Source organism: Melanotaenia boesemani, chromosome 7 (genome assembly GCF_017639745.1).
Source record: "Melanotaenia boesemani isolate fMelBoe1 chromosome 7, fMelBoe1.pri, whole genome shotgun sequence".
Classification (NCBI taxonomy): domain Eukaryota; kingdom Metazoa; phylum Chordata; class Actinopteri; order Atheriniformes; family Melanotaeniidae; genus Melanotaenia; species Melanotaenia boesemani.
This window is the reverse complement of record NC_055688.1, coordinates 30,841,282-30,858,167: the sequence shown is the minus strand read 5'-3', so window position 1 is coordinate 30,858,167 and position 16,886 is coordinate 30,841,282. Positions and strand designations below refer to the sequence as shown.

General features: G+C 35.8%; 2 protein-coding genes across 2 annotated transcripts; one reads left to right on the top strand and one right to left on the bottom strand.

The window, feature by feature from the left end:
• Nucleotides 1–8,937: 8,937 nt before the first annotated feature.
• On the bottom strand, nt 8,938–12,557 carry nek12 (NIMA-related kinase 12). The gene is made up of 2 exons (XM_041991261.1): nt 11,433–12,557; nt 8,938–9,326 (listed from the first exon to the last, which is right to left on the bottom strand). The coding sequence occupies exons 1-2, from the start codon at nt 12,496–12,498 to the stop codon at nt 9,127–9,129; spliced, it is 1,266 nt and encodes a 421-aa protein (XP_041847195.1). The 5' UTR covers nt 12,499–12,557; the 3' UTR covers nt 8,938–9,126.
• Nucleotides 12,558–13,422: 865 nt separating this feature from the next.
• Nucleotides 13,423–15,531, top strand: pin4 (protein (peptidylprolyl cis/trans isomerase) NIMA-interacting, 4 (parvulin)). Its single transcript, XM_041991262.1, has 4 exons — nt 13,423–13,580; nt 13,783–13,850; nt 14,664–14,783; nt 15,093–15,531. The coding sequence occupies exons 1-4, from the start codon at nt 13,544–13,546 to the stop codon at nt 15,249–15,251; spliced, it is 384 nt and encodes a 127-aa protein (XP_041847196.1). The 5' UTR covers nt 13,423–13,543; the 3' UTR covers nt 15,252–15,531.
• The last annotated feature ends 1,355 nt before the right edge of the window (nt 15,532–16,886 follow it).

Genomic DNA, 16,886 nt, shown 5'->3' with positions numbered 1-16,886 from the left:
GGTTTATGGTTGTGGTTCATTTGGATATGATGCAGCGTTCATAAAAAAGAGTCTATATTTTAATTTTTGTGCACATTTGATATTATTTACTTACCACTGGATCTCGTCTTAGTAGCTCCAAGTTTTCTTTAAGTGGTTCGAGAATTGGTTTGATAATCTTGTCATCAGTTACTTCCACATTGTCGAGAAGTTTCCTCAGCTCTGCGCTGAAAAGACCTATACATCTGGACTAGAGTGGCAAATTGACAAGTCTTAAACAGTCATGTCAGCAAAAATACATGTATCACCCTGTGTCTCATAGTAACAAAGCTGGCTCTTAGACATCAAAGTAAAAAAAGGTTCAATACTTACATGGTTACTTGTGATATTAAGGCTTGGAGCCAGTGCTGTTTCAGGCTGGAGGGACACAAAAATATATTTTTAGATTGTCTTAACTTGCATATTCATTTATGTGTTTGAAGTTTATATGTGACAGAGAAGCATTAAATGAAAGAAAAAAGTTATAATAGGAGTTCATCATACTTACAGATTTGAAGTGGACTTTGGTTCCGAGGATTTTCAGGCTTTTTATAATCTCCATGTTCAAATTTGTGTCTCTACTGAAACTGTTGCAGAGCTGCAGCAGTACTAGGACTAACACACATTTCATCATGCTGCAGCGTCGTGTCTCTTTCTTCTTTATCAGTGCCTTGTTGACTAAAATGTGAATGGTGGTGTGATCGCAATCTCAAGATCTCTTTAAATACAGTACAAGAATAAGGAAGTCGTATAAGTGACGTATGACACATTGTAATGGAAAAATAAAAACCCTGGGTTTTTTTTACTTTTCATTTTAGGAAATAGGAATAGGAATCATTAAAAAGTAAATTAAAGCAAAGAATAAAATATAATGAATAAAAGCTGAAATATAATAGGACATTAAATGAAGAAATAAAAGTTACAGTGTGAGGAATTAACAGTTGTTTTGTTGTTAGTCAGTGTAAAGAGTTATATGATCCACTTTCTTGGTCTTAGTGAGGACTGGAGCAGCAGTATTCTGGACTAACTGCAGCTGTGTGATGGAATTTTTAAGGAGCCTGTAAGGACAGCATTACAGTAGTCTGGTCTACTAAAGATTGATGCACAAATCCTGCCGAGACATCAGTCGTTTAATCTTCAATATTTAGGTTATATTAGGGTATGGTATTTTAAATATAATTTTCTCAAGCAAAACTGATCAATTTCACAGCAACTTTATAGCTGATTGTGGTCAAGAAGAAATATGTTTCGTGGTTTAAAATCCAGCACAAAAAGGTTATTTTATTGTGAATATGTAACCAAGATGGTAGTCAGCATGGAGTTTTATTCTGCTGTCACTTCAAGAAACTATCAGCGATTGTAGGAGTTTGTAAACTATATTATGATGACATTCACTTTCTCCTTTGTTAATTAAAGTTGAGGATCATTTGTTCAGTATGCATGTATGATACCTCCTACATTGTATATACCAGTTAACTAAATGCAAGCGATACATTAGTTTCACTACAACCAATAGCGTTAGAGGTGAGAAAACAAACATAGCATGTGAAGAAACGGGAAGTCAGTTCTTGAAGAGAAAAGCTGGCTGGGGCACCAAACCCTTCTATTAATATCTCAGCTGTTTGCAGGTTATTTGACCCTATTCAGCTCACTTTAAAATAACTGGTTTCTGTTTGCTTATATTGATGGCATTTTTTATGAGTCATGACCAATTATAAAATGACAGCAAATTTGTTAATGAAGTTTCGGGACTGAGAGGTCAAAGAGCTATTAATGTTCACACTACGTCACTGGGAAACCCCTGATAGTTCTCAATATTTTAGCACCTCGAGCCACACAGATCAAGATAGCCCGTTATCTGTTATCTGTGATTAGATTAGTCTCTTTTGATCTTTACATCCTCGAAGAAATGTCAGAGTTCAATGTCAAGTTATTCAAAAATTTTGAGAAGTACTTTGAGAAGACACCCTCACTGCTTCTACCATCCAGGTACTCCTGACTGAGTGTGCTTTATTAACTAATGATCAGCAGGTGGGAGCACTATCATAAACACCAATGTTTTATCAGTTTACAGGTCTGGAGCTTTCAGATGTGTGTTAATACAAAGCCAAAGGAAAGACACCAGAATTCATCTCAGAACGATATAACTGCTAGGGATGGAAGTGTTGTTAGAAGGCCATTTTTTAAAAACAAATTGTTGTCCATTACTGTTCAGTGTGAGAGATTATTCACAAGTGGAAAACACTGAAGATAGTTGCCGATGCTCCCAGGAGCAGATGTCCCAACAAGCTAACAGACAATGCTAAGAGAACCTGAAAAGAAAACTACTGAAATCTCAGACTCTACAGGCCTCGGTCAGCATGTTAAATACTAAAGTTCATGTTGGAAAACACATGGAAAAGTATGGCCTGCTTGGAAGGATTGCCAGGAGCATTTTCTTTACAAAAGAGTTTATGTTTGTAAATTTGCAAGTGAACACAGCTACAAGACTGCAAGACTTGTGGAATATTGACCTTTGGACATATTAAATCAAAGTGGAGCTGTTTGCCTGTGATGTACTGGACTATGTTTGGTAAAACCGAACTCAGAATAGCAACACAAGCAGCTCTTACTGTCAAGCACGGTGGTGAAGGGGTGATGATTTGATCTTGCTTTGCATTCACAGAACCTAGACACCTCGTAGTCAGACGTGAGACCATCAGTCTGTGGTTAACCCTTTGATGCATAGTGTCCACTACAGTGGACACATATTTAAAGGCTGTTTTTAAATGTATGCATGCCACACTCTGCCACACTCCCACTGTGCCAAAGAATAAATGCATTTGATATAGTATATATACATACATTGTAATTAAAGTTTGCCTCAGTGATAAACAGGACAAGAAATTGATCCAGGTGTTTTTATAGAAAATTTATATTATATTAATATGACAAGATATAATGTTATAAATATTTTCATAGATCAAATAGAAAAATCAATACACTGAGTAAAAGTTAAAATAAGATTAAAAAATAGGAAAAACATCAATGTGCATGTCTGTAGAAGTAAAATATTTTATTTTAAAAAATGTGGTGCTGTTTTGTAATAATTCATGCACCAAGTGGCCCATGCAACAGAACAATCTTCCAAGCATAGCAGCAAATCTACCACAGATTGACCAACAGAAAAAAGAAACAGGGTGTTCCAATGATCCTGCCCTCAACCTGAATGAAATGCTGTGGTGGGATCTTGGCTTAAATGTCCACAAACCTCATTAAATTGAATTCAACGTGATGAAGAAGAGTCGATCGAAATTCCTCCACAATGATATGAGAGACTGATAACATCAGACAGAAAACTTGTAGCATATCGCTAAATAAACTGTAAAAATATTTTGTGTAGCGAGCATGAAATAGTGCTTCCTCAAATTTGAAATTTGTGAAACATCGTGGAGGAGGGGGGTCAAAACGATCTGTTGTAGTAATATTACAACAGGCCAGAGCATCTGAGCTCAGTAAGTGCTGCATTTCAGAGGTTTTTTTCTTCTTAGGAGTACCTGGTTTCTAAAGACAATTATCTGACAATCAGTTTCATTTGTTCCTTCAGTCTTTTACGTAAAAGGAAGCATATTTTTTGCTCAGATGACTATGCCTGAGAGAGCTGACAGTTGTATTTAGCACTCGAATCAGTGTATTTTTGTGGAAGAGTTTGTGAAGCCTGAAGCTTTTAGCTAGGTTGTTGCTATCTTTGAAGCATTATTTGTCCTGCTGAATTTGTGGACATACTTTCTTTCTAACTACCAAGCGTACTCGGAAAGATATGTGGACGCAGTAGCAAAAAGAATATTTCACCTGTCAGTTCAGTCCCATTTCTACAAGCAGCAAGACTGGAGATCTTCTCTTTGCATATAGAAATAGTTACTACTTTACTTTCAACTACTTTTCCCCATATCATTTAAAACCTAAAGACTTTTGTATTTGCTTTATTTTGAGCCTCCTCAAGCCTGCTGACTTTTAAAAACCATAACGTAGTTTTGAGATCCAAGACTGGAATTTTAACCCATAATGAACTGGAGTAAGACATGAGTTGTTTTACTTTTCATATCACATGTCACATCAACATTGTTACTACATGCTATTATCATTTTCTTAAAAAACAAAATAAAGTTAGAAATTTGAGCAAAGTAAGTAATCTACAATTAAAACTTTAGGTTTAATATCTACCATGTTTTTTTTATAGGCTGAGAAAAAAAAAGGTTTTAGTGGACAGTTTTAGGTTTTCAAGATAAACTCTTAATATGTCTTTTGTCTAAATGGGTTAAATAAGTGTGATTATATGTTGCTTTTCTTATATGTTAAAGTTTCACACCTAAAGATCTGAATATTGCACACCCAATCATGTTATATGTTACTAGCAAGGATTTGTGTAGTTTTAGGTAAAAGGTTTACTAAATCAAAGACTTGGCGTAGTTCCAGCCTTATTCAATAATGCTAATTGTTTGGTGTATTATTTTAACAACATAAATGCTTATAAATGACACAAAAAATGTTGTTCTCTATTCTCAAGTTTTTGCCACAAAGAATAATTTATATATATATATATATATATATAAAGATTTAAAATGTATTCAGGTAGTACTCTGACCTTTTTTCTTCACTGAGCAAATGTTGGTCTGGATAAGCTAACTTAGTTCTGTCCACATCTCCACCTTCCACTGGCCCTGTTTATTTAGCTGTGTTTATACCATGCTACTTCCACTTTTACTTTTTGGGCAAATTCAGCTACAGGACTACATGGTGGGACCAAAGAGTGATTTCTTTAAGAAAATTAAGCCAAGCTAAATAAGATGCAAGTGAAAGTATGAGAATTATAATGTATGCACTTACTACTTATTTTAAGAATATTAGACATGTACATTTCCCTACCTAGCACTATCAGTAGCTGGATTATCTTGCTTAGCAGCTACCAGCTAGCTTTTTATATTCTTAATATTCATCTTATTGGCTCAGTTGTTATAAATAAAGTTCTCTGAACTGAACTCAACTGTAGCCTGTTCTGTGTGCTTTACTTTTCGCAGAGCTGAAAAAAATTTAAAATAAAATGAATAAAAAATTACAACTTAACAGCCTCCTAATTGTTGCCCAGCTGTGCATGCTAGCGGTTGCCTAGCATGACAATAGATTCCTCATAGAAAACAAACTTATGGCTTGAATTTTCTGTTCCTGGTGAGAAGATGAGTTCAGGTAACTTAATTAGATTACTGCTCTGGTAATAAGAGAAATAAAGTTCTCATTAAACAGGAAAGAGCTGTTTGGGTTGAAGAGAAATCAGTGTTTTCCACCACGCAGGTTCTATAAATATGACAATTATCAAATACATTTCTCCTAAATGTGGCCTGGTATATAACTTTTTAATGATTCAGATTCTGTCTGATATGGAGCATGCTTACGAAAAAATTTAGCAGTTTTCATGAAGGAAACTAGAATAGTGCCCTTGTCTTTACACCATCAGTGGATTAAGAATTAGATGAGTGTGTAAGTGTCATTGAGAGGAAACGGGCGAGATGAAAGTTATTCTTTTCACACCTGGGAATCTTTTAAAGGGGCAGCAGTGATGGGCAGTTAACTGGTGATTTGCAATGATAATTCAGTTCATTTTAACTGGTTGAATGTTAATATTTCACTTAAAGATCTTCTGAAGTTAACGTTTGTATTTGATTACTCATGAAGGGCATGAACAGAATATAAAATGGGACATATCTAACCACTAGCCCATCAAAAAAAAAAGTGCTGACTAAGCTGCTCAATTCTAACAAAATGTCATAACCGCTCATAGGTTGGGTACAGGATCCCACATTACCAAGTTACCACTGAGTAATGGACTGTAGGCGATAAGTGGATTTACCTTCACCAGGGGATGTTCACACCAGTTCTCTCCCGTGTAGTGGAGACACAGAGGGAAAAATAGTGCGTTATAAGTGAATGGAAAAATTCAAGTATGGTTTTCTGATGTCTTAGACTGTGACCTGTGTAATGTACTGCTGGTAAATGTGATGTGGGTGAACATGAGAATGCTGACTAAAAGTGGGGAAAACTTTGGTCAGCTCAAGAGCGATGGTGTGCTGATAAAAGGTGAATCTTACATTTCCGTTGAGACATTTAGCCTCCAGCGTGGCACTTGTAAAGCTTCACTTGTTCCCATCATCATCCTGAAAGTCTAATGTGTTAACAAAAAATGATTCCTTTAATGTATTTTACACAAAAGTGCATGTAAGCACCTTGTGCAAGGAATGTGTCTATGTATGTCAAGCTGTTAGACTGAATTTTTTCACAACTCAGAGAGGTAGATGTAGGATATAAGACAAGTTTATTAATAAAAAGAAGAAGCAAAAGAGGCTTGAGCTTTTCAGTTTTAACGTGCTGTCTTTGCATTTTATTATGCTGAAATAAATCCTGTCCAACATAAAGAGAGTTCTTGTTTCTTTAAGATAAGATAAGATAAGATAAGATAAGATAAGATAAGATAAGATAAGATAAGATAAGATAAGATAAGATGAGATGAGATGAGATGACATAAGAGAAGATAAGAGAAGAGAAGATAAGATGAGATGTAAGGGGCAAAGATAAATGCTGTATCACAAACTTTGATAAATAAAGAAAAAGATAAATAGTGCATAAATAAATAGTTATAATGTAAGCCACGATTAGGGGTAATCAATTAAACTACTTGAAAAGGAGCTCAGATTTGACTTGATTGAATGGGTTAGACACCTTTTCCCCCTTCAAATACAACAAAAAAGCCATGGACTTGTTTCAGGCTTTGGCAAGTTTATTTATAATCCAAATTTTATTCATAAAAGCAATTCAATGAATTTTACATAACAGAGAGAAATAGAAACAATGCGGAAACAATTAAAATCATGTTAAGACATATTTAAAAGGGTGTGCAAAAATCATAAAAGAATATATTAACTCACATAAAATAACTAAGATGAACAAAAGCAAAAGGGAGTATAGATCAGTTAAAAGATGCAGTACAGGTTTCATGCACAGACACACGAAGAAAGAAATGTTTTTAACCTGGATTTGAAAGTGTCTATATTTGGGGGAAAGTTTAATCTCCTCTGGCAGTTTGTTCTACATGTTTGCAGTGTAATGGCTAAATGCTGTTTCTCTATGTTTAACCTGGACTCTGGTCTGGACTAGCTGACCCAAGTCCTTGAATCTAAGAACCCTGCTAGGTTCATATTTTCTGAACAATCACAGATGAATCTGGATCTAAACTGTTCTGGGATTTGTACACTAGCATTAGTGTGACTGTGACTTACTGGAAGCCAGTGTATAGATTTTAAAACTGGTGTGATGTGTTGAAAGCGTGGATGAGTTTCTGCAGGTTTTTTTGGGTGTGAAAACTTTTAATTCTGCTGATGTGTTTGAGTTGGTAAAAAAAAAAAGCCTTGGTGACAGCTTTGATGTGGCTGCTGAAAGTCAGATCTGAGTCCATCAACACATCAAGATTACAAACTTGATTATTGACTTTAAGAGCCTAAATTTCAAAGCGTTTAAATTAAAATTTAAAACAATTAAGTGAAAGAAAACAACAAAAGAAGGATTAAGCTTGTTTTATTAATAGATACACACAGTTGGCTTGAATATGTCATAGTTTATCAGTCAAAAAGTGACATAAATACATATGACACATATGACATAATCTACTGTTGAATAAGCATGGAAAATGTCACACACTATATGCATAAGGCCATCCAATGCGCTGTACATGAGCAAAGGGAACGGACAAGAGAATACATACAGCGAGTTATGTGTGATACTAACAGACATCAATGATAAATACATTATCATCATAACCATCATCATCAATATCATCATTGTTATTATCATAATCACTGCAAGTGTACATGTGAGAAAATGTATTTTAAAAAGAAAATAAGTAAAATAATTTGATCTTATTTATATTAAAGCCTGTGGAAAATGAGAAAAAGTGTTAAGATCTGATTTAAAAGAACTAAGGTTTGGAGCTTCGTATTTTTTTTTCCAGATATAAGGAGCATAAAACCTAAATGTACTTCTCTGTGTTTAGTTTTAACTCTTGTAAATTAAACTTGACCTAGCTAATTTTAGAAGTCTCTGTAGCTCATTTGGCATCAGCAGATTTGATATATGGAACACATTAATAGATCAATATATTTTAATAAACAGAAATACAAAAGTACAACAAAACAAAAGTACAAAAATACTGATCAAAAACAAGAAATATTTGATCATTTACAACAAAAGCCAAACGTTTTATCATTTAAATGATATTGTTTCCATGTCTCTAGTTTCTTTAGAAGATGAGAATATTAGTGGACATATTGAAGGTTGCCAGAGAGGCCTCGGCTTTAGAAAAGCTTTAGATAAGATTATATGTATCCTGAACAATACACCAAGTGCTCCTGGCTGTCAAAAATACACCAAACCTGCAAAGGCAATATATTTCTGAAACAAATGCGTGAGTGGGTGTCTGCAGTCAAATTTCTGTTACAGTGTATTTCTCAGATTTAAACTCTAATTTTAGTCATGTTATTAGCTGTAAAATCATTTATGTGGTTCGGTGGCGTGTGCCACTTCTGATGATTGAAACAAAGATAAAAACACTCCACACATTTTGTAATAACACAGCAGGCATAACACTTAAAATGGAGGTGTGATTGCTATGAATTCCTTTCTTATGTAAATTGTTACAATACAGAGTGAAACCTTTTCTGTACAATGTAATTAAATAAACGTGTTTTAAAGTTTTATTTAATTAAATAATCACATGACTTGTGTTTTATCTCATGACGCTAACTTTCTCCCAGCAGTCTATGCATGTATTGTCAAGGCCTCTTCATGAGCGCCACCAAGTGTTTAGAAAGTCACCCAGAAGCAAATCAACTTATTTCAGCTCTATGCAGGCTCCTCTGTTCGGATCAAGCTGTTGGAAGGACTTTTTTTTTTTACTCACCATGACTGCAGACGCTTTTTGAATATCATTTCATAAACGAGGTACGTGAAAAATATTAACAAATAGACTGTGAGACTTTTTAACATTTGGGGTCGGCTGCCATGTTTTTAATGATGCAAAGCTTTTTAGCCCTTCTCCTTCAGTGCTTTCAGTGTGATGGTCAGTCCTCCAGCATCGCACAGCTGGAACTCCTCCACCAGCGTTGCCTCATGTGGCTGCAGAGCAGCAGGGGGGACAGAATCTGCTACGGCGTCAGCATCTTCTTTTTCCTCATCTTCCTCAAAGTCATCCAGATATTCAACTTGCTCTGAAACTTCCGGAGCCTCTGAAATGATTGTAAACAAGAAAGCGTGTGCTGAGCAAATTCCCTCCGAGGTTCCATTAAAACAACTGTCAAGAACTGATGCCCAATATAAATGTTTTGATCAGATCATTAGTCCCAGCAGGCCTGAAAAGAACAGCTCAGAACATCTTTGTTTTATGGGTTCAAAAAATGGCCACATAAATTCTACCAGATTGACACCCCATATGTGTCTTTATTATTCTGTAACTTGTAAAAATATTAATGTTATCATAAATACTGAATCTAAGTTTTAGATTTTTGGGGGATTTTAAATATATAGTTAAACTTTATTGAAATGTTTATTTAATTTTTTTATTATTATTTTGCATGGATGCTTTCTTTTTCAGTTATTAATATTATTATCACCTCATGTACCTCCCTGCTTAGGCAGCTGCCCCAGCGACCCGACTCCGGATAAGCAGCAGAAAATGGATGGATGGTACCTCCTGGTGTGTGTCCATGTACCCAAACGGGTACGTGTACCCCCATTTGAGAAATAGTGCTTTCATGCTTTTCTCAAACCAGCTATCCAGAACTTAAATGAACTCATAAATCCCTATAAAAACAACTAATATTTACAAATTTCTGAGGCTGACTTCATGTTGGACTTCATTGATAAATGATGATAAGATTTTACACTTGCTTCTGTAATCATCAAAATATTCTACACAGATTAGTAGTTGTAAATACACATTTCACATTGTAACTGATTCAAGATTTTTTTTTTTTTTTTGCTTTTTTCCTGAAAATATCCCAGTGATTAGATTGTTTTCATATGTATGTTTTTGTGCTTGTGGGAATTTCATTGAGAAAATTTTGTTTAAAAAATCTACATTAAGAAAATTAAATAAGATGTTTATGTACTAATTAGATCTTTAGCACAGACAGGAAATAATCCTTATTCATATATGGGCTAAAACATTTAAAAATCTACTGGAAGATGTATCAGTCTTAAGTCAAAAGACAGAGTTGGGTCAGTCCTATTTCTGTCTTTTAAAAATACCACCAGGTGTTGTATTAAACATAGATATGTTAAAATTAAGCTTAAAATGACTGGGCTTCTGTGGAACAAGGAACAAAGCTAAAAATGTGCCAAAATCCCCTTCAATATTCTTCTGGGTTTTTTTTTTTTAGTTGGTTCGTGGATTAAATGATTGCACAATCCCACAGTTACAACGGGAAAACAACCCCATTAGTGATTTTTACACTATTCGTTTTACACTGTGAGAGACCCCAGTAGTGTGTGAAAAATCCATACACAGCCCTAACAGCTTGGCACCTCCTCACATTTAGCTGTGGGATGGCATCCCATTCTTCAACCATTAGTTGTTGAAAGTCAACCGGCATGGCTGCGTGGGTCATTCTAACACAAACAGTACGTTCAAGCTTATTCCTACAAATGTTCAGTTGGGTTGAGGTCTACACTCATGGCAGGCCATCCCATCCTCTCCACTCCCTAATTCTGGAGGTAGTTTGTGATTCTCTGTGAGGGAGAGTGCTATTCTACAGATATGGGAATGCCACTGGTTCCAGAATCTCATTCTGATGTCTGTTTATCACTTAGGTGCCAGTCAATACCCAGTCACTGATCTGTGGCTGATACACACCTGGAAGCACTTGAAACTCAAAACAAGATTTAATACCAACAAAAGAATATTGAAGGGAATTTTGGCACATTAAGGCACCACATGCATTTTTGGTTGTTGCTCATTCCTCAAAAGTATGATCCTTATAAGTCATTCCTCTTTGTAAGAGTGAATAATCGGGCTTTCCAACATTATATAATACAACAAAGGTATTTAAAAGTTAAGTTGTTTTCAGTCTGTTCTGGGGTAAGTGCTGATTTACACCCAAAATATCTTTAAACAATGAGGTTGATCATCTAATATTTCACCATCACAAATAATAATAATAATAATAATAATAATAATAATAATAATCAAAGATTATGACAGCAAATTAAACTGAATGTTTTTCAACTCCATTCATCATCCTACAACCTCTCACGTTTCTATTTTGAACTCTTTGGATGTTCACCATCACCACTGGTAAGACAGTGTTTCAATTTCCATATGGACGTTAACGTACCAACAGACTCAGCAGCACTCCCTGCTGATTGTTCACTGAGTACCTCCGAGGACAGACTTCCATCTTCATCAAAGTCCTCAGGATAATAACAGCTGTTCTGTGCACTAATGCTAAAATAATCTTCTTCTTCTACATCAGTGGAACTGGCTTCTAGTATCTGTCCATTGTTTCCCCATGAGTGGTACTGACTGCGAACATCAGGGCTCAGTGTTTTGTTTATATCTGTGATTTTCCCTTCGGTCACAGCAGTTTGTTTCTCTTTGAAAGCCTGAAGGTGACCTTGCACAAAAGCGCTTCCAAGTATAGAAGCAGCACTGGGCCTGTTTTCTGGATTAAGGCTGAGCATTCTCTGGATCAAAGCAGAAATGCTCTCTGAAAATGTGCCGGGTACAGGATCGTATTCTCCTCTGGTGATCTTGTTAATTAGACTCAATAGATTTGTAGCAGCAAATGGAGGTCTGAGTGCACAGATCTCATACAGGAGACAACCAAGAGCCCAGATGTCAGACTTACAGCAGTATGGGATGTCCTGGCAAAGCTCAGGACTGAGGTAGCTGGGTGTGCCAACACATGTGGACGCCATATCCATTGTTTGGGTCAGTACTTTTGAAATACCAAAGTCCCCTAGCTTTACCACACCTTGCTTTGTCAACAGTACATTAGAGGTTTTGATGTCTCTGTGTAGTATTTTAGCCATGTGTATGTATTCTACAGCCATGGTAACCTGTATAAACCACTCCATCACAGTTTGCTCTGTGAAAAACCCCTGTGCTTTTCTCCCTTTCACTTTATCATCTAAGGTTCCGCCATCGCAGTAATGCATCACAATATAAATTAAACCGTCCTCGGAGTTCACAAAGGCATCGATGCATTTCACAACGTGGGGGTGCTCCAGCTTCCTGATGATTTCAGCTTCTTGGAGAAGGGCTCTCTGTGTTTGCTCAGTTCTTTTTTCCACCTTTATCCTCTTCACTGCGCACAGGTTCTTCCGCTCCACGTGCCTCATAAGAAACACGTCTGATGTTCCGCCTCTGCCCAAACACAAAATTGTCTCATACTTCTCCATGGTTCGTCCCTGGCACCTTTATTTTTTTTTAATCTTTTTTACGGCGTTGTGGTCAGCGCTCGACATCTGTCAGTACATCACAAACCGTTCGTGTTTACTGTTGTTGCCATAGTGACGGCGTGCAACTGGATATGACAACTTTACGACTGGGTTGTTTTAGTTGTACAATAATCGATAATAGACTGTACGTAACTAAAACTGAGTCAAACTATTTGAAAGCTTGGTAAACATTTCAATGTGTGATCTTCTCTGTTATCAGACATGGGCTACATGTTTTCCCTTTTTTCATGTTAACATTTAAACCAAAATCCGTTTATTTTTACGACGCTTGCCACTAATTTTGCATTCATGTTGATTTGTGCACATGTTGCTTATGAAATAAGTACCGTATACAAAACCTACCAAAGTGAAAATGATCAAAGGCTTTGGAAATGCGTTAGTTATGGGGCCATGTAGACCCATAGACCTAACTGCCAGTAAGAGGGATAAAATTAACATGTTCATATGGAGGATTAAGACACATATATCATTTTAAAATTAAGCATTTACTTTTAGCCTTTTACAGCTATCGACTATCAAAACTGCATCATTCGTTAGTCTTCATATTTTGACATTTGACTCTAAACGGTTTGGTTTGTATCTAATACTACATGGAGCACTTAAAAAACTATGCCATAAACAATGTCACCAAGAAGACAAGTTTGAGTCACAGGGCTAGTTATAGGACTCCGTTGAAAAAGGGTCTGTGATCTCAATAAGACTTTTGTGGTTAAAGATTGGCTAACTATAAACTGACGACCTAATACAGTAATGACTCGCTTGTAAACTGTGCTGTAGTGTGACATTTTAAATTTTGTACGCTAGGTGTCAGTGTGGATTTAATAAAGTTAATATTTACCAACAACTAGCCAAAGAAGAAGAGAAGCCCCCGCGCTTGGTAGATGTGCGCTACTGCGCATGTGTATAACAACATAGCATGATCCCTTTCTGTTTCATCTTTCCCCTTTTTAGTATTGCTTAAATTTTGATTATTTGTTAACTTAGAATGCCACCAAAGGGAAAAGGTGGTAAGGGTGGTAAAGGTTAGTAACCCATCTACATGTTATAACGTGTTATCCTACAATAAACTAAATAATAGTCTAAGTTAGCTCGCATTTATTGAAACAGTTTGTATTGACATTAGTCGGCATTTACTGCATTAAAGTAAGTTTGCGTTGTGGGTTTTAATTGATGTATCGGTTGCTGTGCTGTGACGGTGTGATGCTGTATTTCGTCACTGTGTAGGAGCTGCTTCAGGAAGTGCAGACGCTGAAAAGAAAGAGAAAGCCCCAAAGGGAGGCACTTCTGTCAAGGTAAGGTTAGTCCAAACTGTCCTTTGAAGAGTCAAACACGTTTTAATGAGTTTAACAGAGATGTAAACGAGGTTTAGATGGGAACAAATAATGATCAATAAAATAGTATAATTATAAAAAGAAAAATAATCCTAAAATGAAGCAACGCGATAACCTTTATTTATGTCCAGAGTTGCATTAGTGTGTCATCAAGATATTGCATTGATTAGAGAGTAAAATTTCTCCAGCACCTCCTAAAGATTCTCAATGGAGGCGAGTCCCTGCCTCCATATATATATACATATATATTATTTATTTATTTATTTTGCCTGATTAGCCTCAGTGATAGGTGTTTGTCTTAAGGCTACACTGCTGTTTAGTCCCAGTAGCTTGAGTTGTCTGAACTTTGTGTGTGTGGAAATACTCTCCCTTTCAATAATAACCACTGCAGTGAATTTAAGTGTTGATTTGATTTCACCAAACATTTAAATGATCACTAATCACGTTCATTCAACCATATTTTCTCCTCAAAAGTTATGGCTCACCATTGTTCATCCAGGTTTCAATAATGCATCAGACAGTCCTTTTTTTATTCTCTTCTAACTCAGTTGATAATGCCATGCCATCCCATTCTTAACCTTTTTCAGTCCCTTCTTTTTCCAGATTCTTATATTTTTATTTTTGGTCAGGTAGTGTGTATTATATTATGCACAACAGGTCTGCTGTCAGAGTGGTTATCAAACTGTTTGCAATATACACTAAATGGTTAACATTAAACCCAGCCATTGTCTATTTGTGAAAGTCCAGCTGTTCTTAAAGTTTTGTGTATTTCAGGTTCGGCACATCCTTTGTGAAAAACATGGAAAATGCATGGAAGCAATGGAGAAACTAAAGGCTGGAGTCCGTTTCAGTGAAGTAGCATCACAATTCAGTGAAGATAAAGCCAGACAAGGAGTAAGTACATGCTATCTATTGTTCTCTGTTCGCCTTTTATTAACTGCCTTTACTCTTATTATCCCAGTTATTATAAATCGTGTGCTCTAACTGTGCTATCTTGATTTCTTATATTACATGATACACTCTAGAGTCTGGACTGATAAATAAAAAATTATTTGTGGACATCATCTCTTTATTCACAGCTGCACCTCAGCAGAGCACCTACAAAAGTTATTAAGCTAAGTTGTGTGGGGACACCACATAAATGTTTGAGCTGTCGGAATCTTTAAAATACAAGCAAATTTTTTCCTTGCATCTTTTACCCAGGGTGATCTGGGGTGGATGACACGGGGATCGATGGTTGGACCTTTCCAGGAGGCAGCATTCGCATTACCTGTCAGTACCATGGATAAACCCGTCTACACAGACCCTCCTGTCAAGACAAAATTTGGGTATCACATTATCATGGTCGAGGGGAAAAAGTAACATAGATCAACTCGACACTTTAAAATTGAATGGAAAAAAAATCATGTGTTTGCTTTATTGTGACTTCTTTAATTTCTTGATTACATTCTGCAAAATGTTTAGGAGAAGAAACGGTCCTGTCACATCTGTGTAAAAGGTATACTACCATTCTGACTGTCAATCTGAGAGAAAATTCTCTTAAACATGAGTTTATTTTACATACATCTGCAATAGAGAATCCAGTGAATTACTTTTGTGGACTTGCAACTGTAAAATTGCCCAATAAATGCATTTTCATTCATTTAGTGTAAAATGTGTGAGCTTGGTTCGTGTGTGAATGGAAGTAAAAAAAAAAATGTTGCTCATCCACTTTATATAATTTAAGAAAAGAGAACAGTCTTTAGATTTTAGTAGCGTTTTTCAGATATGAAATAAAAAAAAACTTTTCAGACATAACAGTGTATGTTTTAATATAGGTGTTGAACTACAAACTGCAAGCTAATTATTATTTTAATGACAAAGTTGCTGATTAAAATATTTAGTTGTTAATTAAAAACAATACACAACAAAGCCCAAGATGATACAATCAAGTGTTTTCTAATCAACATTAAGAGTATTGATCAAGGCAAAATGAAAGGCCGCAATGTCTCACAAATGATAAGATGTAAACTGGGTTATGATTTAAAAGGTTGGGTTAGCTTACTGCAGAACAGGGATCCTCAATTCTGGATCTTGTAGGCCGAGATTCTGCAGGTTTTCAAAGTTTTCCTGCTGCACTACACCTGGCTCAAATTCATGGTTAATTAGCAGACTTGAGTCTGAATCAGGTGTGTTGCAGCAGGGAAACTTCTAAAACCTGCAGGACACTTATCTTTGAGGACCAGGATTGCATTCCCAGCTGTAAAAAATAATGTGCATGGGCTTCTAATTTTACAAAAAGCCATCTTGGTCAGCTTTCAGAAGTGTATGGGGTGTTTAAGGTTTGTGCTAAACTATTTCTTTTTTCCTTCCTGTAGTTTTATTCCAGCAACAGTTCAAATGATTCAATTTGTCACCAAACAGCAACAAAGAAACAAGAAAAAAGTCATAAAACTTTTGTTTAGAAGTTATGACACAGAATTCTTACACAATGATCAGTTACATATGTATTACATTCAAATGAAAATGAATAGCAGATGTTGTATCAGTCACAGGGACACATTCAGTAATCTTCTCTAAATACTGTTTGCATATTTTGCAAATGATACCTGTATGCATAACAAGTATTTCTGTGCAGGAATTGGAATTGGGTATTTATTTATTTATTTATTTATTTAAAGTTATCTTACCCAACATACTGGAAGCAAACGACATGGACCTTTCCATTCAGAATTATCAGGATGATACGTGCAAGCAGTGCTGTCTTTTGATTGGATAAAATCCATTGGTTTCATTGGCTAAGCAATTATGTTTTATAAATTGACTCATAAACGCAGTAATAACAAATTGAACTAATGTAGATTCAGTGGGATTATAAATACAATGCAGTTATTTGTTTTGATTTGGACTGTGTGAAGCGCCTTGAGATAAGGTTTTAAATTGGTGCTATTCAATTAAAGCTGAATTGAATTCATAGCACTGTGGCTTGAATGTCATTAACGAAATAGCAATTTACCA

Coding starts and splice junctions, on each gene's coding strand:
- pin4 (XM_041991262.1), top strand. CDS start 13,544: ATGCCACCAAAGGGAAAAGGTGGTAAGGGTGGTAAAG. Junction 13,581..13,782: donor AGGTGGTAAGGGTGGTAAAG/GTTAGTAACCCA, acceptor GTCACTGTGTAG/GAGCTGCTTCAGGAAGTGCA. Junction 14,784..15,092: donor AAGATAAAGCCAGACAAGGA/GTAAGTACATGC, acceptor TCTTTTACCCAG/GGTGATCTGGGGTGGATGAC.
- nek12 (XM_041991261.1), bottom strand. CDS start 12,498: ATGGAGAAGTATGAGACAATTTTGTGTTTGGGCAGAGGCGGAACATCA. Junction 9,327..11,432: donor GAGTGCTGCTGAGTCTGTTG/GTACGTTAACGT, acceptor CAATCATTTCAG/AGGCTCCGGAAGTTTCAGAG.